This window comes from Mirounga leonina, unplaced genomic scaffold (assembly GCF_011800145.1).
Source record: "Mirounga leonina isolate KUSES-001 unplaced genomic scaffold, KU_Mleo_1.0 Mir_165, whole genome shotgun sequence".
NCBI lineage: Eukaryota > Metazoa > Chordata > Mammalia > Carnivora > Phocidae > Mirounga > Mirounga leonina.
In genome coordinates this window covers 30,275,955-30,298,632 of record NW_023270415.1, presented here as the reverse complement: position 1 = coordinate 30,298,632, position 22,678 = coordinate 30,275,955, and the positions used below count along the sequence as shown (strand labels likewise).

Here is a 22,678-nt window from a genome sequence, read left to right as displayed (position 1 = left end):
GTTAGTTCTGAGTTGGCTTGGGACTATTTATGGCCTACTGTATGCATTACCTGGGTTCCGGCAAGTTTCTATAAAAGTCTATTTGCAATTGAATTATATTTTAAACAAATTTGAATTGGTCATCTTTTAAAATAGTGTTTTTTATAAGACATCCATATCATTTCATAATACCACTCTTTTACAAATATAAATTTGTATATAGTAGATTTGGTTAAGGCAAGGTCTGCCATCTCTTAGAACTTCATAGCGTGAGCGACCGTCCTGCATTTGAGGCAGCTGATTCTGTTGTCGGTAATGATTCCAGTTTACCATTTGAGTTTAATGTAGCTCTATTTAACTGAAAAGAGAATCAGATTCCAACTGCACATTTAAATACTTTATATACTTTGAGTTTTTTAAAAGATGCAGATTCTTTAAATATATTTTTGAATAAAATACACTTTTGTTCAAATAGCAAGGAACACAGAAGGAAGAACTAATATTTCTCAGGTGCCTTTTCTGGGCAAGGGCACGGAACTGCATGTTTCACGAGATACGAACGTAGCTGATTTTGCTAGTGATATCAAATATACTTTTCTGTACTGAATGGAAAACTGCAATACTGAAGATTCTGAATGAAGCTGACATGCAAACACAGCCCGTATTTGGAGGCCTGGCAGACGGTGTTATCAATATGGCTCTAAGTGCTAATCTAGACCCAACAGAAGTGCCTCAAAATAGAGGTAGGGTCCAACTGTCGATTCCATATGTCGGTAGGATTTGTCCTGAAGATATTACAGCTGACTTCCTGGCCAGATCTATTAGTATCATGTGGTAATAATGGAAGGATAAGATTACTGACAAAAGATCCCAGGCTGTAATAAATCCACCAACATGAAGCGGAGGCTTTTTGCAGTGTAACTCCTGTCGCAAGCCAGACCTGTATGGGGATGACAAATAACAGAGACTCAAAAACGTTTCCTTGGTACACTGAGGATCCAGTGCCAAATTAGCCTGGTGTTACCCCCATTAAAGTGGCCTAAAGAAACCTCAACAGAAGATTGGAAGCGCCGTTTCAGACATTAACGTCTAGCTGCTTTCTGCTGGGAACTGAAAGAAACAGCCAAGATTGCAAGATGTGCAAACAGAGAAGCTCTCCGGCAGGAGTTTAGAGCCAGCCGGGCACAGGGTGCAAATCGCCTTCTCTGCAAAAGTGGCGGGCTCTGTGGGTCTCATTAAAATCCCAGCACGTGCATATTGCCTGGCAAACGGTAGGTTCAAATTGCCACTGTACACACTCGTTTATTATCTATTAATATCAGTAGTTTCGCCCTTAAAGGATACAAGACTGCAGTCAGCACATTCTTGGTGAGACAGCGCACACGTGAGTGCCTGCTGCTCTCGCAGGTGCTGCAGTTAGAGCTGCGAGGACAGAGAGGGCCTGTGCTCATGGGGCTTCTGTCCTAAAGGGGGTCCTGCAACTGTAAACACAAAGACCAATGTATAAGATGCTTTCAGCTGGGATAACGGGAAAGGAAGAGAGGATAATGGGATAAAGGCTGAGGGTGGGGATGGGCAAGGAGGGCTTTGGAAGTCTTCTCTGAGAACAGGATGCTTGAACAGGATAGAAAAAATAAAGAGGAAGCAGCTCTGTTATGACTTGAAGGATGATCATTCCAGCAGATAAACACCTAGGATAAAAGATCCAGGGTGACGTTCAGGAGCTAGAAAGAAAAAGCCATGGTAGTCTTGCAATAACTGTCAGTCTGAGGTGAACAAAGTGCATTGTGGCCATTTAAGCAGTGAAGATCAAGAGAAAAGCTAAAGTAGCCTAAAGTATAATGCAGAGTATTGTCATTGTAATATTGTGTTCATTTCCAGTACACTCTCTACCTGTAAGAATTATGGATCATTTTGCAAGTGGAAGATAATGAGCGTACTTTAGCTCAGCTTTGACATGCAACCAAAAACCAGGGCTATGTGAGGACCAGTAACAGACCAGGAGATATTTTTGTGTGTTTCTTGTTGAAATTTTTATATTTGAATATACTTTAAAATAATTCTATTTTAATTTATCCAGTCAACTCTATTTAACATACAACTTTTAGATTAGTGTTTTGAGGGGCGCCTGGGTGGCTCAGTCGTTAACCGTCTGCCTTCGGCTCAGGTCATGATCCCAGGGTCCTGGGATCGAGCCCCGCATCAGGCTCCCTGCTCCGCGGGAAGCCTGCTTCTCCCTCTCCCGCTCCCCCTGCTTGTGCTCCCTCTCTGGCTGTCTCTCTCTCTATCAAATAAATAAATAAATAATCTAAAAAAAAAAATTAGTGTTTTGAGGAATGCAGAGAAACATATGTAGACAATACAGCAGACAGAGAACGTGGCTCAATTCCCATATTTTCTGGGTCTGAGTCTTTATGTTGCAAGCTCAGATACCACCTTCTGGAATAGACTCCATACATGCTCTATTGGCCCAAGCTCTGAGGCTATACGTGTGCAAAAAACTTGGTTGATGTGGTTACCAGTGCGGACTTGTGTGGGAAGAGGAACGATGAGCTGTTTCTGTTTTACATGGTCACATCCTGACTCTGCCAGGTTTCAATACCCTAAGAAATAAGATGAAGTAACATTTAGCAGTTGAAAGTTTAGAAACATGAATGCATAGTCTAACTAAGTGATTCTCAGCCCTAACTATATATTCAGATGCTCTAGGGACACATTTACAAATGTCAGTGTCCAGACCCAATCCCTACTCAATTTCTAGGGTTAGGTTCGGGCATTTCATATACCGTAAAAAGTTTCCCAGGTGATTCTAATGTATAGTCAGGATTGAAAACCCTAGTCTAATTCAGAGAAATTTAATAATCCTGTATAGTATTTAGGATAAAGTTGGTTTGATTTTAATTATCTTAGTCTTTGTATCTGGTATATCATCTGGATACTCCTTTCATTATTTCCTTTGAGTAAAGATCAGAACTTATGATCCAAAAGATTAACTTAGTGGGAAAATCCCCCTCCCTCCCTCCCTCCCTCCTTTCCTTCCTTCCTTTCTCCCTTCCTTCCTTCCTTCCTTCCTTCCTTCCTTCCTTCCTTCCTTCCGTCCTCTTTTATCCTTTGCTTTCTAAAAAATGTCTCTTCCTCTAAAACCTATTCTGGACATTGAAAACTTTTAAAATCTATAAACAGTTCATGATAATTAAATTTAAATCTCCATGTATGCAATATTTAGAAATTAAGATTTGCTTCTAAGAAATATTGAGGTTGTTATAATAAAGACATTCATATAAGGCTCTTCAAAATGTATGAAATAAAAAACTTGCAGTTGGGGTTGGTGTAGAGAGAGGAAAGAAAGAGCTAGACTAAGGTAATTGCCATAATTGAGGATAATTACATCTTTGAGTTTCCAGCCAGCTATATGAGAGGGGAAGAGAAAAAGAAATATGATTTCCGTACATATAGTTGAGTTGTTATTAAAAAAAGGCAAACTAATCTAGCAGGATAAAAACCCTTTTTCCAGGCACTAAAATCTCTGAGTTGATCACACAGATACACAAAGCTATATGTACTACACAATGGAACAATGTCATTAATAGTTTTACCGAAAAATGCAGATAAACGAATCATGACAGTTTCTTAGACTATTATTTTATAATAGCCACCTCATTAAGACATTAGTCCATAGGTTTAGCTGCTAGCTAGTGTAGCCCTAGCTCATTACAATAGGACCACGTCAGCTACAAAATGGAGGATATTGATATTCCAGTCAGCTGGGGTAGGAGTCTGTCCTTCAGTCCATCTGAAAGCCATATCCAGTAATAGGCAAGGGGAAAACGCATCAGGCCACAACTCTGTTAGGAAATAGGAAAAATTGGAATTTGAGTATTATGACACAGTTTTGGGGACTATATTGAAATCATACACCTTGGTGTCTTAGATGGATCCTGGATCCTTCGATTCCAGAATCAAAGACTTATGATAGATTAGTGAATGTTGCAGAATGTCTCAGATTGTTCTTAATCGTGTTCTCAGGAAGATGAAATAGAGTACACAGGTGACTGCTAGAGGACCAGTTGTCCCTAAAATTTGCTTGTTCCTGATATAATACACCAACGAAATAAAATGAAGTAAAATTTCAAAGACTTTGAAGAAAGGTCTAAAAAAAGTAATGTAAAAAAGATTGAATCCTTCTCAAATTTCAGGACTAGCAATGTATTGGATGTATTTAATGTATTTAATGTATTTAATCCAAGGGATTAAAGTGATAAATACTAATTTATTAGTATTTTTTTCCCAATAGCAATAACTAGATGTCAGTCACTATTTTGATTTTTTTATGAGTTTTCTTTTCTGTCTGAAAACATACCTTCTTGTTCCTTATGTAAGCATATTTTTCTTGGAGTCTTCCTGTAATAGAGGCATGAGAAATAATTAAGCAGGGCCCCTCCCAAGGTCAAGTCCCACTGTTACCTTACCCACAGGACGCGTTTACGGAGCTGCCGGTAGAACTCTGTGGTGATAGCCCACACCTCTAGGAGGCGCCACTCACACATTACGGTGTATGCTGTTAGCACAATTAGAGCCACTCAAAGTGTCAGTGGCAGAGAAGAGTGAACTCACATTCTTGACTCCATGTGCAAAATTTCTTTGAGTTCCCATGTTCCATTTTTTAAGTTGTAAATAGTTTTACCTTATACTCCATAAATATCTGTTTCTTTTCTTAATACATTTAAAATCGAGTCCCCTGGACACTCAGAAGATGTGGCTGTCCCCTTTTTCCTGAGCTCACCCCGGCACGTCTCTAAGATGTGTCTGTCCCAGACTGTGAAGCTTGCCACCATAGGCCTCTCCCCTACCTCTCAATTTAATGCCTTTGAAGTGTTTCTTCCCCCCAAAATGGGTGAAAACCCGGCATAGAGAAGTGAAGGGTGAGGGAATGTCAAAGCCATACCCCGATAATAGCTTTTACTGTGCAATTAGAAGACTTCTCTTGTTCTCCGTTTTCCAGGGAAAATGGAAATTGGGGCAGAGTGACAACACTTGACTCTTTGGCATAGGGGGAAAGCCTGTCTCTAAAACATCAGTGTCCTGAACCCATATTCGAGGTCTCTCCCACACGTTTCTTGATACGGTGGCATTGAATGTGAGTTCCAAACGTGATCCTTCGACCTGGAGCCATTGTGACACTCAAAATGTAAAACTCTCCAAGTTATACTAAGACTTTCCATAAACACAGCCTCAACCCATAACTTCCATTTCATTCATAGTTTACAAACGGAGAAAATGGGAAATCTGGAGGGAGAAGATGCGATCTTCATTAGCTATGAAGATTTTCAAAATTGCATTAGTTTCAGTTCATTAGGTCTCATAATCAAATTAGCTATGTGACATTGTAAGGAGAAGAGATGCCCTGCAGAGATCCCCCCATAGTTTGCCCCGGAGTCTCACTACCTCTTGCACATGGGGACTCAATACGGGATTGGATTTTTCCTTTCATGGGGTAAACCGATAAAAACAATGCAGCATATAGAAACCGTGTTTACGAAGACATTTCCTCTCATCCTTCCCTAATTCTTCCCACATGGCGCCCCTGGCCAAATGCTGTGTCCGTTTTGAGGACTTCAGAACTCTCGAAAGCTTGCTGAGTAACTCCCACCTCACTGGGACTCCCCCTGGGCTCCTAACAAATTTGGAACCAGTGGGTTTCAGTGAACTCCTTCCTCCCTTCAGAATCACTTAGGACATGTTAAAAATACAGATTCTTGGACCCCGCTCCCACTCTATCGTATCAGAGTATCTGAGGGTCAGGCCTGGGCATCAGCAGCCTGCCTGACAGGCGTCCCGGGCGTTGTGAAGCAGGACGTGAGGGCGTTCTCGAGGACACGTGTGCAGTGGCTGGTGCTCTCCCGTGGCCTGGGAAGGGGCCGATGGACGGAGGGGGCTGGAGGCCATTGAATTGAGGCACTTGAATACATCAGGGCTGGTTATGCAGCAGGCCACAGCCAAAATACTCCTCCTTTAAACTGAAAAGACATTCTCTTGCTCAGAAGTATGATACTGTTCTGTCCTGCCATGTCTTTCCTCCGAACCCCATAATTCGCTCCATTTGCCTTTTCTATCCAGTCCGGAGTCTTCTGGCTTCCTGGCATAGGAGTGGCTCTGTAGTGAACACGGACCTCTCCCGAAGGAGGTGATTGGTTCTGGTCGTCGAGTTCCCTATCTGGTCGTGTCGGACCGAGTCGTGTAAGAACTTGTCTCCAAGGTGTCGCCACTCTGTTACACCTACTCCCCTACCCCCGTCAGTGTGGTTTTATCTCCCCTGAATTGGGCAAAGGAAGAGAGGAAAATAAATGTACTGAGGTAGGTAGACAGGTACATACATATGTCATTCTCAAATTCACAAAGTAACCACGGATTAAGGCCAGCTATAGGTAGAGTGGTAAGGCAGGGAAAAAATGACAGAAAAAGCTGCCAGATCTCTTCCCTCCACCAACCTCACGCACACGGTGCCTGCCTTCTGGTCTCAGTCCTCTCATCCTTCGTCTTTGCCTCCCTATTCCTTACCAGGGGACTTTGGTCTGTTCCATGTATGCCTTTGTAAGATTTTACATACACACGCCAACGCTTGCATGAATATTTGGTTTTCCAAGCGTCCTTTAACCATAAAGTGAAAGCTGTTTTCTCCCACTTAGTAAGGAGGTGGTGGAGCTCTGCAGGTAGCTTCCCTGGTCCTTGAACTCTGACCTGCCCCTGGAGGCTGGCTGACCCTGACTGTGATGGAGCACGTGCAGGGAAGTGGTCCTTCCCACCCTGGGAACAGGCAAAGGCTGTCTTTGGAATCCACCAGACACACTGAGGACAGTTCTCAGCTTGAAACAACACCCGTCCGAGGACACTGCCGCCGGGTCAACGCCACGGCGTCCGGCCCGTGAGGCTGAACAGAAGCCAGTACGATTGCTGTGACTCACCCAGCATGGTGGAAAGCGCTTGCGGCTTTTTGTTGCTTTCTGATTTCACGTGCTTGGAATTCAGCAATGGGCTTTTTAAAATCTTTGATCAAAATGTAGCGCTGTATTAGGAACTTGATTGGAAACATTTTTCTCCTCTTGCATATTACATTTTACAATGACGTTGTCTCAGACCCATGTGATCTCATGTTCAAGAAGATGAAACAGTGCTTGGGACATAGTAGGTATTTAACAATTATTTTTTGATGAATTACAGAGTGTCCGAGAGTAAAATACACTTTGTACCTTCGTGTTAAAGAGTAAGAAATATCAGAGAGATTAGTCAAGAAACTAATGAAACCAACCCAAAGAGCTGACCGTCTTTAATAATAGAGACAGAGAACTTCTCCAGAATGTTTTATTACATTTGGAGCCTCTTCAGGCTTATCAGACACTGAGGTTGGAGATTAGCTCCCTTACAGACTTGCTTTCTCTGTAAGATCGTCCTAAGTTTGGGCATATGCCTTTGAAAAGCCTCAGAAGCTTCCAGCAGCGGCATTTTCTCTCTCCAAAACAGGTGCATGCCCATCTGCACATTTTTAGTTTTGTCTTTGCATTTTATTCAAAGGCTGTTATAAATACGAATTATAAATGTGTAAATATGCCAGCTAGATGTTGACGAAGACAACAGACTCGTAAGTCAGCCTCGCTGCCCGTGCTCAGCGGTGGGCTTGCCGCAAGTGGAGTTGATGTTTTGCAGGGGCCGTGGGGACTGATTCCTGGCACTGGACACTGACTAAAAGGGCTGCCTGTGATTTGTTCCCCCTGATGTTCCTGTAACTGCTGCGGCCTGGTCAGATTTTCCTGGGAATGACTAAGACTATGCTTTCTGGGCAGTTGAAACTATTGATCACCCTGAGAATTTCATGTTCTTGCTGGGTCGACATCTCCCTTTGGGTGGAAAGTCCTGAATTTTTATTTTAGACCTGAGGAATTTCTGGCTACTTTCATAAAATGATAAGAGTCTCAGAGCTGGACAGAAACCCTATAAATGACCTCATTTTTCAGGAGCAAATGAGGCACGGGAGGTTTGGGCGTGGTTGAACGTGTTGTGGAAAAGAACACACAGTGACGTGTCCACTCACTGGCATCCCACTTACCATTCTGGATTGGTAAAAAGCTGCCTTTTACTGGAGTACTTCTATGGGAATCAAGAAAGTCCTAGGACACGGGGGCTCTGGCCTTGTCTTCATATAACTTTGAATGAGTTGAAGACCAAGGATTCACCAGGAATCTGGCTGGATGACCCTTCAGCCCTAGTTGGAAGGAAGATGATCATGTATCCTAGTACTACTCCAAATGTAGTCTTCAGGCCGGCAGCCTAGACCTCACCTGGGAACCAGTTAGAAACACAGAATTCAGAATCTGCATCTTAACAAGATCCCCAAGTGATCTGTAGATATATTGAAGTCTGTTCTAGAACAGTCTTCTCAAATTCAGCCTGCATCACAATCACCTGGAGGGCTTGTTAAAACAGAGATAAAGGGGGGAGCCCCTGGGTGGCTCAGTCGGTTGAGCGTCGGACCCTTGATTTTGGCTGGGATCATGATCTCAAGATCATGAGATCAAGCCCCGCATCGGGCTCTGTGATCAGTGCAGAGGCTGCTTGTCCCTCTCCCTCCCCCACTTGCATTCTCTCTCTCTAATATAAATAAATAAAATCTTAAATAAGAGAGAGAGATTATGGGCCCCACCCTGACTTTCTGATTCATAAGCCTCAGGCAAGCCCAGAATTATACTTTTTTTTTTAATTTATTTATTTGACAGAGAGACACAGCGAGAGAGGGAACACAAGCAGGGGGCAGTGGGAGAGGGAGAAGCAGGCTTCCCGCCGAGCAGGGAGCCCGATCCCAGGACCCTGGGACCATGGCCTGAGCTAAAGACAGACACTCAATGACTGAGGCACCCAGGTGCCCCCCAGAACTCTACATTTTTAACAACTTCCCTGAAGACACTGAGGCTTCTTGTCCAAGCCCACCCTTTGAGAAGCTCTGCTCTACTGGAACCCTTGCCCTGCCACTTCTCTGCAAGGGGCCTGGGAATCTTCTAGAGCCCTTGAGCACCCCGTTCCTGGCAGAAAGCCTTGATGATGAGCCCTGAGAACCTGTGCTTTCAAATACAGGTTCTGACTTACTCGGATGTAACCAGTCCCAGCACTGAGGAGTCCCCAGTAGCAGGAGCAAGTAACTTGCAGGGATGTTTTCTGAAGATTTTGATTGTGCTTTTTAGGAGTCAATAAAAAGGATTTTGTCTGCTGATTCTATGAAATAAAGAATTTGTGGTGTTTTAAAAATAGAGTCAAGATGAGAACGAGGATGACCATGACGCACCAGGCAGCGGGTGGCAAGGTGAGCCACGTTCTTGCCCGCACCCAGGGAAAACATGCACTCTGACGTCAGCCGCCCTTACATGAGGATGTGGAAATACAGGAGAAGGTGTGGCAGAGACAGCCGACTGCTTTATCTAACTCTGCTCCAGCTCACCATGAAACCAGTGCTAGGGTGGGATTCCTCGGGCACGGGACTTATGTTGCCGTCTACTCTCCACTCCGCCTCTTGCGTCTTGAGAGTTCACCTTTCCCAGAAGAAGCACCCTTTGATGTGCAGTCTCAACAAGATAGCATGTGGGCGCCTGGGTGGCTCAGTTGGTTAAGCGACTGCCTTCGGCTCAGGTCATGATCCTGGAGTCCCGGGATCGAGCACCGCATCGGGCTCCCTGCTCAGCAGGGGGTCTGCTTCTCCCTCTGACCCTCCCCCCTCTCATGCTCTCTCTATCTCAGTCTCTCTCTCAAATAAATAAATAAAATCTTAAAAAAAAAAAAAAAACAAGATAGCACGTTTAGGGTGAGGGCTTGGTAGAAGCTAATTGGTATGTGATGGATACTGGAGCATTTGTAATTAGCTGTCCACCCCCAGTCAGACCAGCTGCTAAAATACATCTGATCGTTTAAATATCATCAGCCATGAATGGAGGATTTGAGAGGCATTTAGGTCAAGCAGTAAATTTCAGAACCTGTCAGCAAAGAAACTTAAGTTGTTATTGGTTACATCTTTTACTATTATGAAAAAGAAACTGGCTGAATCACAATCACTGTACCTAAGAAGCCAAATAAAAACAGTGTAAACAATGCCTAACAGCGCGGAACTGTGAAGTCTTGGTCTCTGGAAGCTGACCTTCAGGCAAACAGCAAATCCTCACGGGGATCCAGCAAAGCTCTTGCGGCAGGGGCCAGAAGGTACTCTAGGTCCCCCGGAAGGAGGACGTGCGAGGGTACGTGGCTGAGAAGGAGCAGTGAGCAAACCAGAAGAGAGTGAACATTCTTCCCTCTGGTGCTAAAAACAAGTCATGATAGAGGGAAGTTAAAAGGGCCAGGAAGAAGGGTGAGGCTCCTATGTCCCCAACAGGCAGACAGCTGGGGATGGTGAGCAGCGTGGGGCTGGCCACCACGTGCTCCCTGAGAACACACTGCTGGGCACCATGCACGAGTGTGAAGTGCCGGGGACACTGAGTCAGGACACCCATAGCTATGTGACCCTGGACACGGTACTTAACCTCTGAGCTTCAGGCTCCTCACCTCCACCAGAGCACCGTAAGGAGGAAATAACGTAACGTGCAGAAGAGGGGCTGGTACAGAGCACATACTCACTTGGGCTTTTTCAGTGTTTTTTATTTCAAGCCTTTGAGTCAGAACTGATACATCGTAGGTCTCTCCAGGCCCAGGGTAGAGGCAAGATGATCCTAGATGGGAGGAGGGAGGCAGTACCATGGAAATCTGTCTATCAGGGAGGCTGACAAGCGGACTTTTGATATTCCTCATGTCCCTGTGGAATTTTAACACCATTTGAAGAGACTGAGAAAGAGCAGTTTCTTCTCATCCGCTTTCCCTCTCTCTCCTTCTACAGAGATGGTAAATCTCTGAAGGCCTGATCAGTATTCACCTTCTCGTGGATGCTTTTTCTCCTCTGCTCTATTAGTTCATTCGACTGTTAGTTCATTCAGGTTATTTATTAAGTGCCTACTGTGTGCTGGTCACTAGGGCTACAGCTGTGAACCAGATAGGTCTGTTCGCAGGGCCCCATTTTGAACTTCGACCAGCGGAGGAGACAGCGAAGAGCTTCATCATTTCAGTTTTGAATAATGCCGTGAAGGAAAAAGCTTTACAGTCTTTTACAAAACGGGCCTAAACTAAACTGGTGTGTGTGTGTGCCCTCGCAGGGGGAAGGGGGACTGAAGTGCAGCCTCCGGAAAGTTGCTCCAAGGAAGTGACACTTAAACTGAGATCTAAAGCGTGGTTAGGCTTTCATCAGATGAAACGCATGAGAAGGGGAGCCAAGAATAGTCAAGGCTCCTCTTTCCTCGAGACATGGAAGCCCCGGCGCCTTTTGAGGGCGGGAAGAGACGGGAAAGCATGAAAGGCCCCTGCCAAGAAGGGGTCAGAGGATCGGCGGGAGCTCGGGGGACACAGTGGGGCCACCAGCGCTGAGAGGCCGGCTGCAGTTGGCGAAGACGCGTGTACACACGCACCGACATTTCCGCTGCTGTGCTTTTTCTCTAGAGCCCTCAGCTGCTTCGGTGACAGTACAAGGAAGCCCGGGAGCTGTGTTTACTCCGGAGTTAGGGTTTTGCCTTAAGACATACTTGGCTTATTTTTTAATTATTTGCTTGATGTGCTCATCTCTTTTATTCTCCTTCTCTCCCTTACCTTATAAATTATTGAACTTGCATTTTGAGAGTCTCGTCTTTCCTACAGAAATAAGTATTTAGTTAAAAAAAATTTTTTTTTTTTTAATTTGACAGAGACACAGTGAGAGAGGAAACACAAGCAGGGGGAGAGGGAGAGGGAGAAGCAGGCTTCCCACCAAGCAGGGAGCCCGATGCGGGGCTCGATCCCAGGACCCTGGGATCATGACCTGAGCCGAAGGCAGACGCTTAACGACTGAGCCACCCAGGCGCCCCTCAGTTAAAAAATTTCTTGATTGGCTCCTATTTTCGCGTTTATGTAGATGCTGAGAAGAGGGTGGGAAATGAGGCGGACACCTTCCCCACCCCACCCCTAAGGAACTTTGAATTTAGATGAGCAAACATGCAGGGCACAAGAGATAGACCATAAAGCCCAAATTGCACATTTTCCATTAAGACTTGCTTATGCATAATAAAGCCCTTTTACCTGTATATCTCCTCTGGTCTCTAAGATTCCATCAGTAGCTTTCCCTCTCTCTCCTTCTCAAGATTTACCATTAAGAACAAAAAATGAGGGGCGCCTGGGTAGCTCAGTCTGTTGAGTATCCAACTCTTGATTTCAGTGCAGGTCATGATCTTGGGCCATGAGACTGAGCCCCTCATTGGGCTTTGCACTCAGCGTGGAGTCCGCTTGAGATTCTCTCTTCCTCTGCCCCTCCCCCCCACCTGCTCTAAGTAAATAAATAAATAAATAAATAAATAAATAAATAAATAAATAAAATCTTTAAAAAAATAAAAAATGAACCTTGCGAATTGGTCTTCAAGTCAGGATATGAACAAAAGCAACCTTAGAAGTTATTCCTTACCCATCAAAGTCTCTTACCTCTTGGCTTTTCTAAAGACAAAAAAACCTAAATGGCAATGGGGCTTTTATAAGCAATAAACTATATTACTGATGTAAAGTAAGTTTAACGTATTTTTGAAGACAAGCAAGAGCCACACAGACCCCTCCCCCTGAAAGGGTCAGCTTTCACATTTCCTGCGTGGATCAATACATTTGGTACATATGAAAAGTAATCAGGTTACACTGACAGATGGCCTCCAGGATTTATAACTTGCTCTTAGAATGAATGCCTGGCTCGTTCTGCCTTCAGCAGCAACCCTTGATAACAGGGTCAGTTAGTGACGTTCAAGATTTCCAGGTCCCTTTCTCACGTGCTCACAGGTGCTGCGCTTCTCTTAAGCCGCGGAGGAAGAAATGTCAAGTCATTGTTCCATAGTGATGCTTTAAAATTTATAGTTCAAGAAACTACCATCAAGAAAAATCTTACCTTGGAGTCCTTCACCACCTTCTGCTCTTTGGGTATATTTTCTCCAACTCAGGGAGAAAAAAAAAAAGAAATGGGGACATCTTTGTGATGAGCTTATGTGGCAGAGAACCTTTGTGCCTTAGCAAGATGGATGACCAACATTGGTTTAGGTGGCTCCCCATGCTTAGAGCAGACCCGGTTAACATTCAGCCAGAGTACAGCTTAGCAGCTTGCCTGTATCAGAGTCTCTTTAATCTGAAGAGAAATCTACCTGAATTTAAATACTTGAGCTTAAAACTCTTTCAGGGGATGAGAATTGTATGGAGAGGTTAATTTAGCCTTAGCCTGTGCATCTGCCCTTGTGCCTCACAGGACAGGAGCCCAGCAGAGAATTTGGCTCCTCAGCTATCGTTAAATTTGTTTGGCTGATCTGTAGCTCATAAAGCGTCATTTTACCTCATGGTTCCCACACCTGGTAATGACCAGGAAGGAGGAATTCCCATGGGGTTGTGTCCTGACCTCCTTATTATGTCTTTCAGTGAGGGGTCATGAGCGGTGTGGTTTCTATCATGTTTAATTATGAGTTGACTAGAACAGCTATAAAATGGTAATGACTGTCATTACCAACCGAAGCCTGCTTCAGAGGAATTAAAGTGTCTGCTTCTATTGCTCATCTCTCTGGCCATCCCAACCCTACCAAATTGTTACTTACACAGTTTGCTGTGATCAGAGCGCCTACCAGTTAAGAGAGTTAAAAAACCAAGGAGCTGTCATTTGGTCGTCACCTTTCATTAATTTCATCTGGTTTTTGTTTTCTGTTTTCTTTCCTGTTGGAATTGATTTAGGTGGCTGATAGTCTACTAGCTAATGAAGACAAAATACCTAGCACAAAGCACAAACTGCAGAACTGTCTCTCCCTGAAGAGGCTGATGACTGGGGCTGAGACTAGTGTTCTACTGACACCTTGTGGTTAATAGTGGCACCTGCTTTTAAAGTGAAAGGCCGTCGTTTTTTCTAACATTGAAATCACGTATTAAGAACATGAATGTATATGTATCATATGATCTCACTGATATGAGGAATTCTTAATCGTAGGAAACAAACTGAGGGTTGCTGGAGTGGGGGGTGGGGTGGGAGGGATGGGGTGACTGGGTGATAGACACTGGGGAGGGTGTGTGCTCTGGTAAGCGCTGTGAATTGTGCAAGACTGTTGAATCTCAGATCTGTACCTCTGAAACAAATAATGCAATATATGTTAAGAAAAAAAAAGAAGAAGAAGAAGAAGAAGGTAGCGGGAGGGGAAGAATGAAGCGGGGGAAATCGGAGGGGTAGACGAACCATGAGAGACGATGGACTCTGAAAAACAAACAGGGTTCTAGAGGGGAGGGGGGTGGGAGGATGGGTTAGCCTGGTGGTGGGTATTGAGGAGGGCACATTCTGCATGGAGCACTGGGTGTTATGCACAAACAATGAATCATGGAACACTTCATCTAAAACTAATGATGTAATGTATGGGGATTAACATAAGAATAAAAAAATAAAAATTAAAAAAAAGAATCTATAAAAAAAATGTGTATGCAAAAAAAAAAAAAAAGAACATGAATGTATATAAGAGACTATGGAGCAAAATAATTTTGTCCAAAATAATTATTCAGACCAGCTTTTCAGATCCTATCAGAGAATCCCCAACAGAAATTCTGTAACCTCAAGTCCTGACCTTTCTCAGGGCGAAATGACAAGTCCCCACAATAGTCTGAATTATATAAAATTGGGGTGCGGGGATTTTCTATTTTACAATATCACACATTGTATTAAGTGACAGCCTCAGCTGTGAATGTACATCAGTGCAGCCAATAATGAGGTCTATTCTAAAACAAAAATAATTGATATGCAACTATTAATCTTTCATGAATATGATGATCTTCAACTCAACTTAGTAGGGCATTTGGGTGCCATAATAAGTGTTAGCTGAGGTACAATGAATGGTGTTACTTTTCCCTATGTTGAGTAACTCATAGAATATTTACACATGCAGGCGCCTGGGTGGCTCAGTTGGTTGAGCGACTGCCTTCGGCTCGGGTCATGATCCTGGAGTCCCGGGATCGAGTCCCGCATCGGGCTCCCTGCTTGGCGGGGAGCCTGCTTCTCCCTCTGACCCTCCCCCCTCTCATGTGCTCTCTCTCTTTCATTCTCTCTGTCTCAAATAAATAAATAAAATCTTTAAAAAAGGGGGCACCTGGGTGGCTCAGTTGGCTAAGCAACTGCCTTTGGCTCAGGTCATGATCCTGGAGTCCCGGGATCGAGTCCCGCATCGGGCTCCCTGCTCGGCGGGGAGTCTGCTTCTCCCTCTGACCCTCCCCCCTCTCATGTGCTCTCTCTCATTCTCTCTCGCAAATAAATAAATAAAATCTTAAAAAAAAAAGAATATTTACACATGTGGTCTGACAATGAAATATTTTTCAAACTTCAAAGAACTAATATTCCACAGTTGAACGCAATTTTATTGAGTCAGGTAAGAACAGGATTGAAAGAAAGAGGCTTAAATGTCTCCATATAAAAACAATGAGGGACGGCCCCAAATTGTTCATGGTGTCCAAATTGTCCTGCTGCTACAGATTAATTCTGGATACTCAGAAAATACCGTACTTGATACACACATAACCAGAAAATAAGATGGTCCTCAGGAACAGTATCACAGACTTTGGAGCCTTCGATTCTCTTTTCCACATGGAACGTGGTTGGTAAAGGGGCACAGTGTATGGTCCGGCAAATGTCATCATTGTGGCAGGAGCCCTTCCTTTTCGGGGTGACTTTTTACTTCCCAAACACTGTGCCTCTTGTCCTCTTATTCTATCCCGCTATTGCTAGTCCTGATAGAAGCCTTCCAGCCAGGGGCAAAGACACCGATCCCCTACTGCTCAGAACACATTAACTTGGCCCCTGAGCACTGCGTTTAACCTCAGTGAAACCAACACATGAAGTCTAGTCTTGGAGGGAAAGGCCAACCCCGGACCATCCACACTAGGCCTGTACTTTCATCCCCAGCAGGAAAAAAGAGCATAGAAGTCATGTGCATCTGCACACATGGGGGGGTAGGGAGTGGTCCATCTGGACACAGAGTCCTACTTAATTGTAGATAAGACCCCAAAATGGAAGGAGAGGATCAGAGAAGGAATGGGCAAGAGAATTCAGAAGCAGAAGTCCAGACAAAGGAAGAGACCAAGAGAGGATAACAACTGGCGCAGACTTTCTCGACAATAGGAATGGCCCCGCCCCAGATCTGCTGCGAGTGTGTGCAAACCCCCCCCCCGATCTCAGCCAGGCCCGTAAAGGGGGCGCTGCTTTTGCTGCACTGCCCACTGCTGGGACCTGGGCTTCCTGTGGAGCGTCACTCTGAGGCTTCTGACGGGTGGAAGCTGCCCAGACCACAGGAGCCCTTGTCCTTCGGGATTACAACGTAGCTGTCTCAGAAACACGATGATGATCATGCTCTTCCTTGTCCAGGAAAAAAGTAGTTCTTTTGGTAGCTTTTCAACAAATTTTAGTTGAAGGGGAGTGAGCCAGGAGCTTTGACACATTTTCTCTGAGTTAGATCTTTTATTCAATAGCTCGTAATAATCCACCTTCATCCTCTCTCTCCCTACACTGTTTCGATAGGCTGGGCACCCCACATACTTCATTGTATTCTACCCGCCTGCCCCGTTGAGAGAGAGAGAGACGAGACGAGAAGCATGTACAGAAATGGAGGAAGGTCCTACAGATTCCACACTAGCTTGCTGGATGGATATCTGGCTTTTGAATAATTCACACAGCAAACTATTTTCTAGGAATCTGGCACTTTATAAATAGACATTGATTAAATCTGTTGTATGAGTGAATGAGTGAACGAAGGAGGGAACACGCAAATGCCTGCACAACAGATCTCTTTTGTTTGTGTTTCCTAAAATGTGTTATGCTTTGGGCCTGTATGTAAAAATTTATTTCATATATATTCATAGGTCGCCATGGTTTATGTGCTTGCTTGAATATATTTTAGTAACTGATTGTGGTGCCAATTTGTAGTCTAAATTTAAAGTGAATTATTCATTGCTTCAACAAACCACAAGAGAGGCGGTGGTTATTTTCATTCACTTACAGCTGTCCAGGGGCAAACACACAGAAGCAATTTGACCATCCATTACTGTATGCGTGTATTGTTTACAGGCATAATATATAACCAGCACCGGCAGAAAGACGTTCTGTATTACACAGGAAGTTGTACGTTTATATATTTACAGAGCATTAGGGAGTGTTCGTGTTGATTCAGGGACCTAAGGAAAACATGGACTTCATCTAGAATACTCTCTGCATACATTGTGGATACAAGTTTCTTTTCTCCAGCTTTTGATTATTCTTCGATCTTAAATATTCAAATAAATGTATGTATTGCCCTTGGAGAAAATTTGGTCCAGTTGAACCGCCTTTGCCAAAATGGCTTTTATTTTCCGAGTGCTTTCAAGGGCCGCTCCCGTGTGGCACTAAGCCGTCCAGGTGCTGGCCTGATGCACACAGGGCGGTGCTCCCGAAACGTACTCACAGCTCTTCAGGGGAAGCAAATGACAATGTAGATATGGACAGTCTCCTACAAGGAAAAAAAATTTTTGAGTTCTAATTAAGATAATAATTTACTTTATTCATGAAACTTGAGATTAAGTTAAAGGCTGTTCCTTTTAAGTTAGAATATTCTAGAATGGGGCAGAGTAAATGTTCTTTAAACAAGACCTCTGACAAGAGATCGTTGTTAATTTAAAAAAATTTTTTTCAATCTAGTTGACACACAATGTTACATTAGTTTCAGGTGTACAACGCAGTGATTCAGCTTCTCCATAGGTTATGCTCTGCTCACAGAAATGTGGCTGCCATCCGTCACCAGACGTTATTACAGTACCACTGACTGTATTCCCTATGCTCTGCCTTTTATTCCTGTGACTTATTCATCCCATAACTGGAAGCCTGTATCTCCCAGGATAATCATTAATTTTTAATATACTGCTCAATTTTTCAAAATCTGTAACTCTTAAGATATTTCACAGAACCGAGGTGACCATTTTCATTTAGAAGATTTGTCGCTGGAACAGGGAGCACGTAGTAGCCCCCACAGAGAGGGAGTTTCCTCTAAGGGCTAAGACGACAGTTTTGGAGTCAGAAATGACTGGACTCACATCTTTACCCTGCCACTTAGCATCTGTGACATCTTGGGAGAACATTATTAATGTCTCTGCCATTCAACTTTCTTGTCTGAAAAATGGGGACGAGCCGGGCCTTCTTCACAGGCTGGTAGCAGTAATTAAATGAGGAAAGCATTTAGCAAGAGTCCCAGGACATGCCAGGTACTAAAATGTACTAGGTACAGCTATTATGCTTAATTTGTACTTTTTAATAAATAGGTCTTATTTGCTTCTGGTGATGTGTTCTTAGCACATACTTTCATCTATTCATTTGAAAATGTACTTATGGAGTGCTCACAGAAGCTCAGTGAAAGCTGGCCCTGAAAATAGTCACAAAGTCACAATAGATAACTTCTGAAGGTGAATATAAAGACATTCTCTTTCATTAATTGGACCAGCCTTCAATCTTCTCAAAGAGAGGTAGGTTTGGGAGCTAGGAAGATAGGTGGGGAAGATGTGAACTGCATTTTTTGAAAGCTGTAATAAATACCTTACACTGCTCTGGAAAAAAAAATCCAAATAAGCATTTATTTGCCATAGAATACATGGGATCTTATTTGAAGACCTTAAGAATCTATCCCCAAACATATCAAAATAAGCTACCCATTGCCTCAAACACTGAGCATTCCCACTCTGTACGTTTCTAGGTGAGGAAAACAAAGGCCTAGACAACAGAGGGGACTTGGCCAGAGGCAGGTGTCCAGGCGAGCCCAGCACGTCCCGCACACACCTCCCTGACTCTGCTCAGAGCCTTCCTCCTGACACGCACTCGTTACAAGACTCTGTCACTTCACGTGAGAAGTTGTTTCAAAACACACTGGTCTCTGCAGGACGAAGCACCCCGCGCCCATGTTCCCCCGTCTGCAGGACTGACGGACTCCATCAGCTCGTGCCACTTCCTGCTCCCACCATGGGACCCCCGGGGAGCATGCTGAGCAGCGGGCAAGTGCAGGTGGTCCTGTGGGGCAGTTTGGCCGCTGTCGCCACTTTCTTCCTCATCAGCTTCCTCGTTTTTCTGTGCTCCAGTTGTGACAGGTAAGAGCCAAGGTGTATCCACTGGAACCCTAAAGTAACCCGTTCCCTGTACCCAGAAGATTCTTCACGTGAAAAGCATGTAGGAATCCCACTACATAAACATTCACAGAAACCCCTGTGTTAAAATTAACTTCTCAGCTAGCATCCCAGGACACTTTTTTGAGGCTGAATGAAAATCCGTATCTGATTCTGCTGAGGTGCAACTGGAAGAAGCCTCACGTACAAAACTTCCCAGAACGAAATTCTTGCCATTCTTTTGAGCACATCCTTGTTGAAATGAATGTTGTCTTTTCGCATCTATGGACACGGGGAAATCTAAGTCTGATGTGTATTAAAGGTACTCTTTTTGCTGGCCCTTGAGAGTTACTGCGAAGTATTGCTGTTACATGGTTTGAAAGGATCATTTGATTAACGATTGGTAACCTGGACCTACTGTTTCTTAAGAAACAGATGAATTTTCCTATGAGAGAGATGAGTTGTATAAGAAATAATCTTGTGTTTTTTTAGAGTTACACTTCTCCTCCACCCCTCCATGTTTCCCTCATATAAAGTGTCTGTACTCCCCCAAAAGAGATCTTTGCTCAGGAGCAACATTCTTCCTAACAGGAAGTAATTTCCCAGGTGTTCCAACACTGTTAGGGTACCGGCAGGCTCCGGGTGGGTTGGTGCAGACCAGCCAGCCCTCTTCCAAACCCTCCTCTGTAACTTCAGCAGAGACCCTGAGGTCTCTATCAAAAGGGGTAAAGTCAGATTCTCTGGACCAAGTAGCCTTCTCATCCCTGCCCAGTGTGGACCTGGGCTCTGCAGCTGGGTCTGAGTCTGATCAGGAAGATGGCGGGCAGAAGAGTTGGCTGCCCTGCCCTTGGGAGGGCCTGCCTGTAATTATTTACACTCCCACTAGGTGTCACTGTTGCCTCGTACATACATGGGAAATGCAGTCTCTAGTACTGATGGCTTTCTTTAGACCATCCTGAGTAAAAATAAATTCTATTTTTATTCGATGGACTTTTCCATAGACTGGAAGTACATATGACTCATCCTGAGAGCATGCATCCTTCCCGACGTGCCAAAATTTGTATTTTCTTTCATTATTTTCCCAGTCCCATGGCAGTGTGCAGTCAACTTAGCAAAGATTCTGAGTTAAGACAAATGAACAGTAGAGAATTGTCTGCATTTTCTTTAAAAAAAAAAAAAAAAGGCAAAATCCTTTCTAGTATTCTAGATATGAACAGTTTCTACCCAGGAACGTGCCTCAGTCCTCTTGTTGTAAACTTATATTTTCTACTCTGGGAGAAAGGGGAGAGCCAGAGAGGTGACGGGTCTCATGCTGTGACTTGACCCCCTCAGACCCCGACGCCTGCAAAGCAGTGACAGAATCACTGTCCAGCTTTTGCTTCCTTGGCAAAATAAACCAGGATCTTAAAAGAGAGACTTAAAAGTTGATAAATATTAGGATAGAAAGGGGAGTGTATGTTTGATTTTAGATGGCATGTTTCATATTACAGCAATGTTTTATTTTTCCATTTCAGAGAGAAGAAGCCGAGGCAGCAGAGTGGGGACCATGAGAACCTGATGACCGTGGTGAGCCCGTGTGCACATGTCTGTGTGTGTTTTAAAACATCAGCCGCTTATCTAAGCACTGTGCCCACAAGCTGCTGAGCTGAAGGAAACAGAGGGAAAGAACCCAGCAGAGTTAGCTGGCCGCCGAGGCTGTGCCCTCTCTCTGTAGGATTCTTATTCAGCATGCCTAGAGGCCTGTGCAATTAGCCGGCTTGGTTGGGAGGGTTTCTGAAATGGATACAATCATGCTGCTGCCAGAGAGATCCTTCGAGAGCTCCAGCCTACCAACTACCGCAGGGACGCAGGGACGCCTCTGCCCAGCTCCAGCCCTGTAGCTGTTTGCTAGGGCTGCGTAACAGAGGACCACAAACTGTGGGGCTTAAGCAACACATGTATTGTCTTGGAGTTCTGGAGGCTAGAAATGGAGATCAAGGTGTCCGCAGGGCTGGTTCTTCCGAGAGCTTGGAGGGCGAGTCTGCTCCAGGCCCTTCTCGCTCCTGGTGGCTTGCCTGCGATCTTTGCTGCTCCTGGGTGCCTTCACTGTCACCTGCTGTTCTCCCTGTGTCTCTCCACGTGGTCTCTCCTCTCTGCGTGTTTCTGTGCAAGCTTCCCTGTTTTAGAAGGACTCGGACGTGCCTCATCTTATGGAGATATGGCCCAGCTAGGTTTCCTCGGCCCTCCTTTCTTACCGGCCGGTCAAGCCCCTCAGACCCCCCTGGTGAGGAGCAGCCTGAGCGTCCCGGTCCTGCCTTGTTCTCTCCACTCAGGTCATGCCCTCACCTGGCTGAGCAATTCTAGCAGCGGGGCGGCGGGGCCACCCCATAGTGGCAGGGCAGACGGCATCCGTCTTGCTTGAGCCCCATGGCAGTGTGAAAACAGAGAAGTGTTTCCAGTCCCTGACGGAATTTCTCAAGATCAGGGAAAAACTGCTTTGGGGGAGCGGGTGGGAAACATGTAGCCAGCAGACAGAGGCAGAGCCCCAGGAGGGTCTCCGCTCCCAGTCTCCCGCCCTACGGATGGGCGGGACTCGTGGATCCCCAGCAGCAGACAGGAAGTTGTCGGGGCTCCCTAGCCGCCGCCTCTGTGCGCGCGCACCTCACCCGCTGCTGTCCTGGGTTCCCAGCACCGCCTCTGGTCGGCAACCCCACTTCTCAGCTGCACCCCGCGCCTCTGTTGGCACGGACTGCTGCTGTGGTGGCGTCGGGGCCCGGCGGGGGGCCGCTCTACTGTCGCTCCTCCCACCTGTAGGTCCCAGGCGGCGGCTTCCTTCACCGCCCCCGTGCTCCTCCGCGCCAGCTGGAAGGTGAGGTTGGGGCAGGAGGAAGGGCTTCCATCTCTGCGCTCCATCCCGCGGCCTTCCCGAGCCGAGCCGCAGTTCTCAAGGGTGGCCTGCCCTGCTGGCAAGCCGCCTGCTGTGTGATTCTGCCGGAGGCTCACGTTGGAGAGCCCCGTGGTAGACCTCGAGCGCCTGCTTGTCCACCCCGGGGCCGCAGCAGCCCTGGGTGAGACAGGAGAGTGGCAGGCGGGTGAACGGAAGACGGAGACTCTCACGTACCGTATCCTTCAGCACCCCAGCCTCTCATGCAGATGTGCGCGCGAGAGCGCGAGAGCGCACACGTTCACATGGGCACTGGTTGCAGCGCACACGTTCACATGGGCACTGGTTGCGAGCTCCGCACACAGCCTGTCCACCCGGCTCTCTTTAAGAGCTTCCCTCTCAGCTTCTAAATCTTGTTCAACTTGCAGATTCGCCGTTTAGGCCAGAGAAGCCACTGTGGTCAGCCCCCCAATCCCAGCTCTTCTACATCCCGGCTCCCTCCTAAGCCCCAGAGGAGCCACCACTAAATTCTAGCCTAAAACAATCCCGAGGCTCGGGGGGGGGGGGGGGGGGGGGGGGGGGGGGGGG

At 45.5% G+C, this 22,678-nt stretch overlaps 1 protein-coding gene across 3 annotated transcripts in view; it reads left to right on the top strand.

Annotated features, from left to right (window-relative positions):
- The window catches only part of PAG1 (phosphoprotein membrane anchor with glycosphingolipid microdomains 1), a 139,106-nt gene that overhangs the window by 103,408 nt on the left and 13,020 nt on the right, over positions 1 to 22,678 (top strand). Inside the window, exons 4-5 of one of the 3 annotated variants that reach the window (XM_035011421.1) lie at positions 19,008 to 19,212; positions 20,742 to 20,793. In XM_035011421.1, the coding sequence (XP_034867312.1) occupies positions 19,088 to 19,212; positions 20,742 to 20,793 (177 nt within the window). In that variant the 5' untranslated portion in view covers positions 19,008 to 19,087. Of the gene's footprint in view, positions 1 to 18,824; positions 19,213 to 20,741; positions 20,794 to 20,850; positions 22,076 to 22,678 lie in introns of those variants that run through there. The other 2 variants (XM_035011422.1, XM_035011423.1) reach the window with 2 other exon arrangements.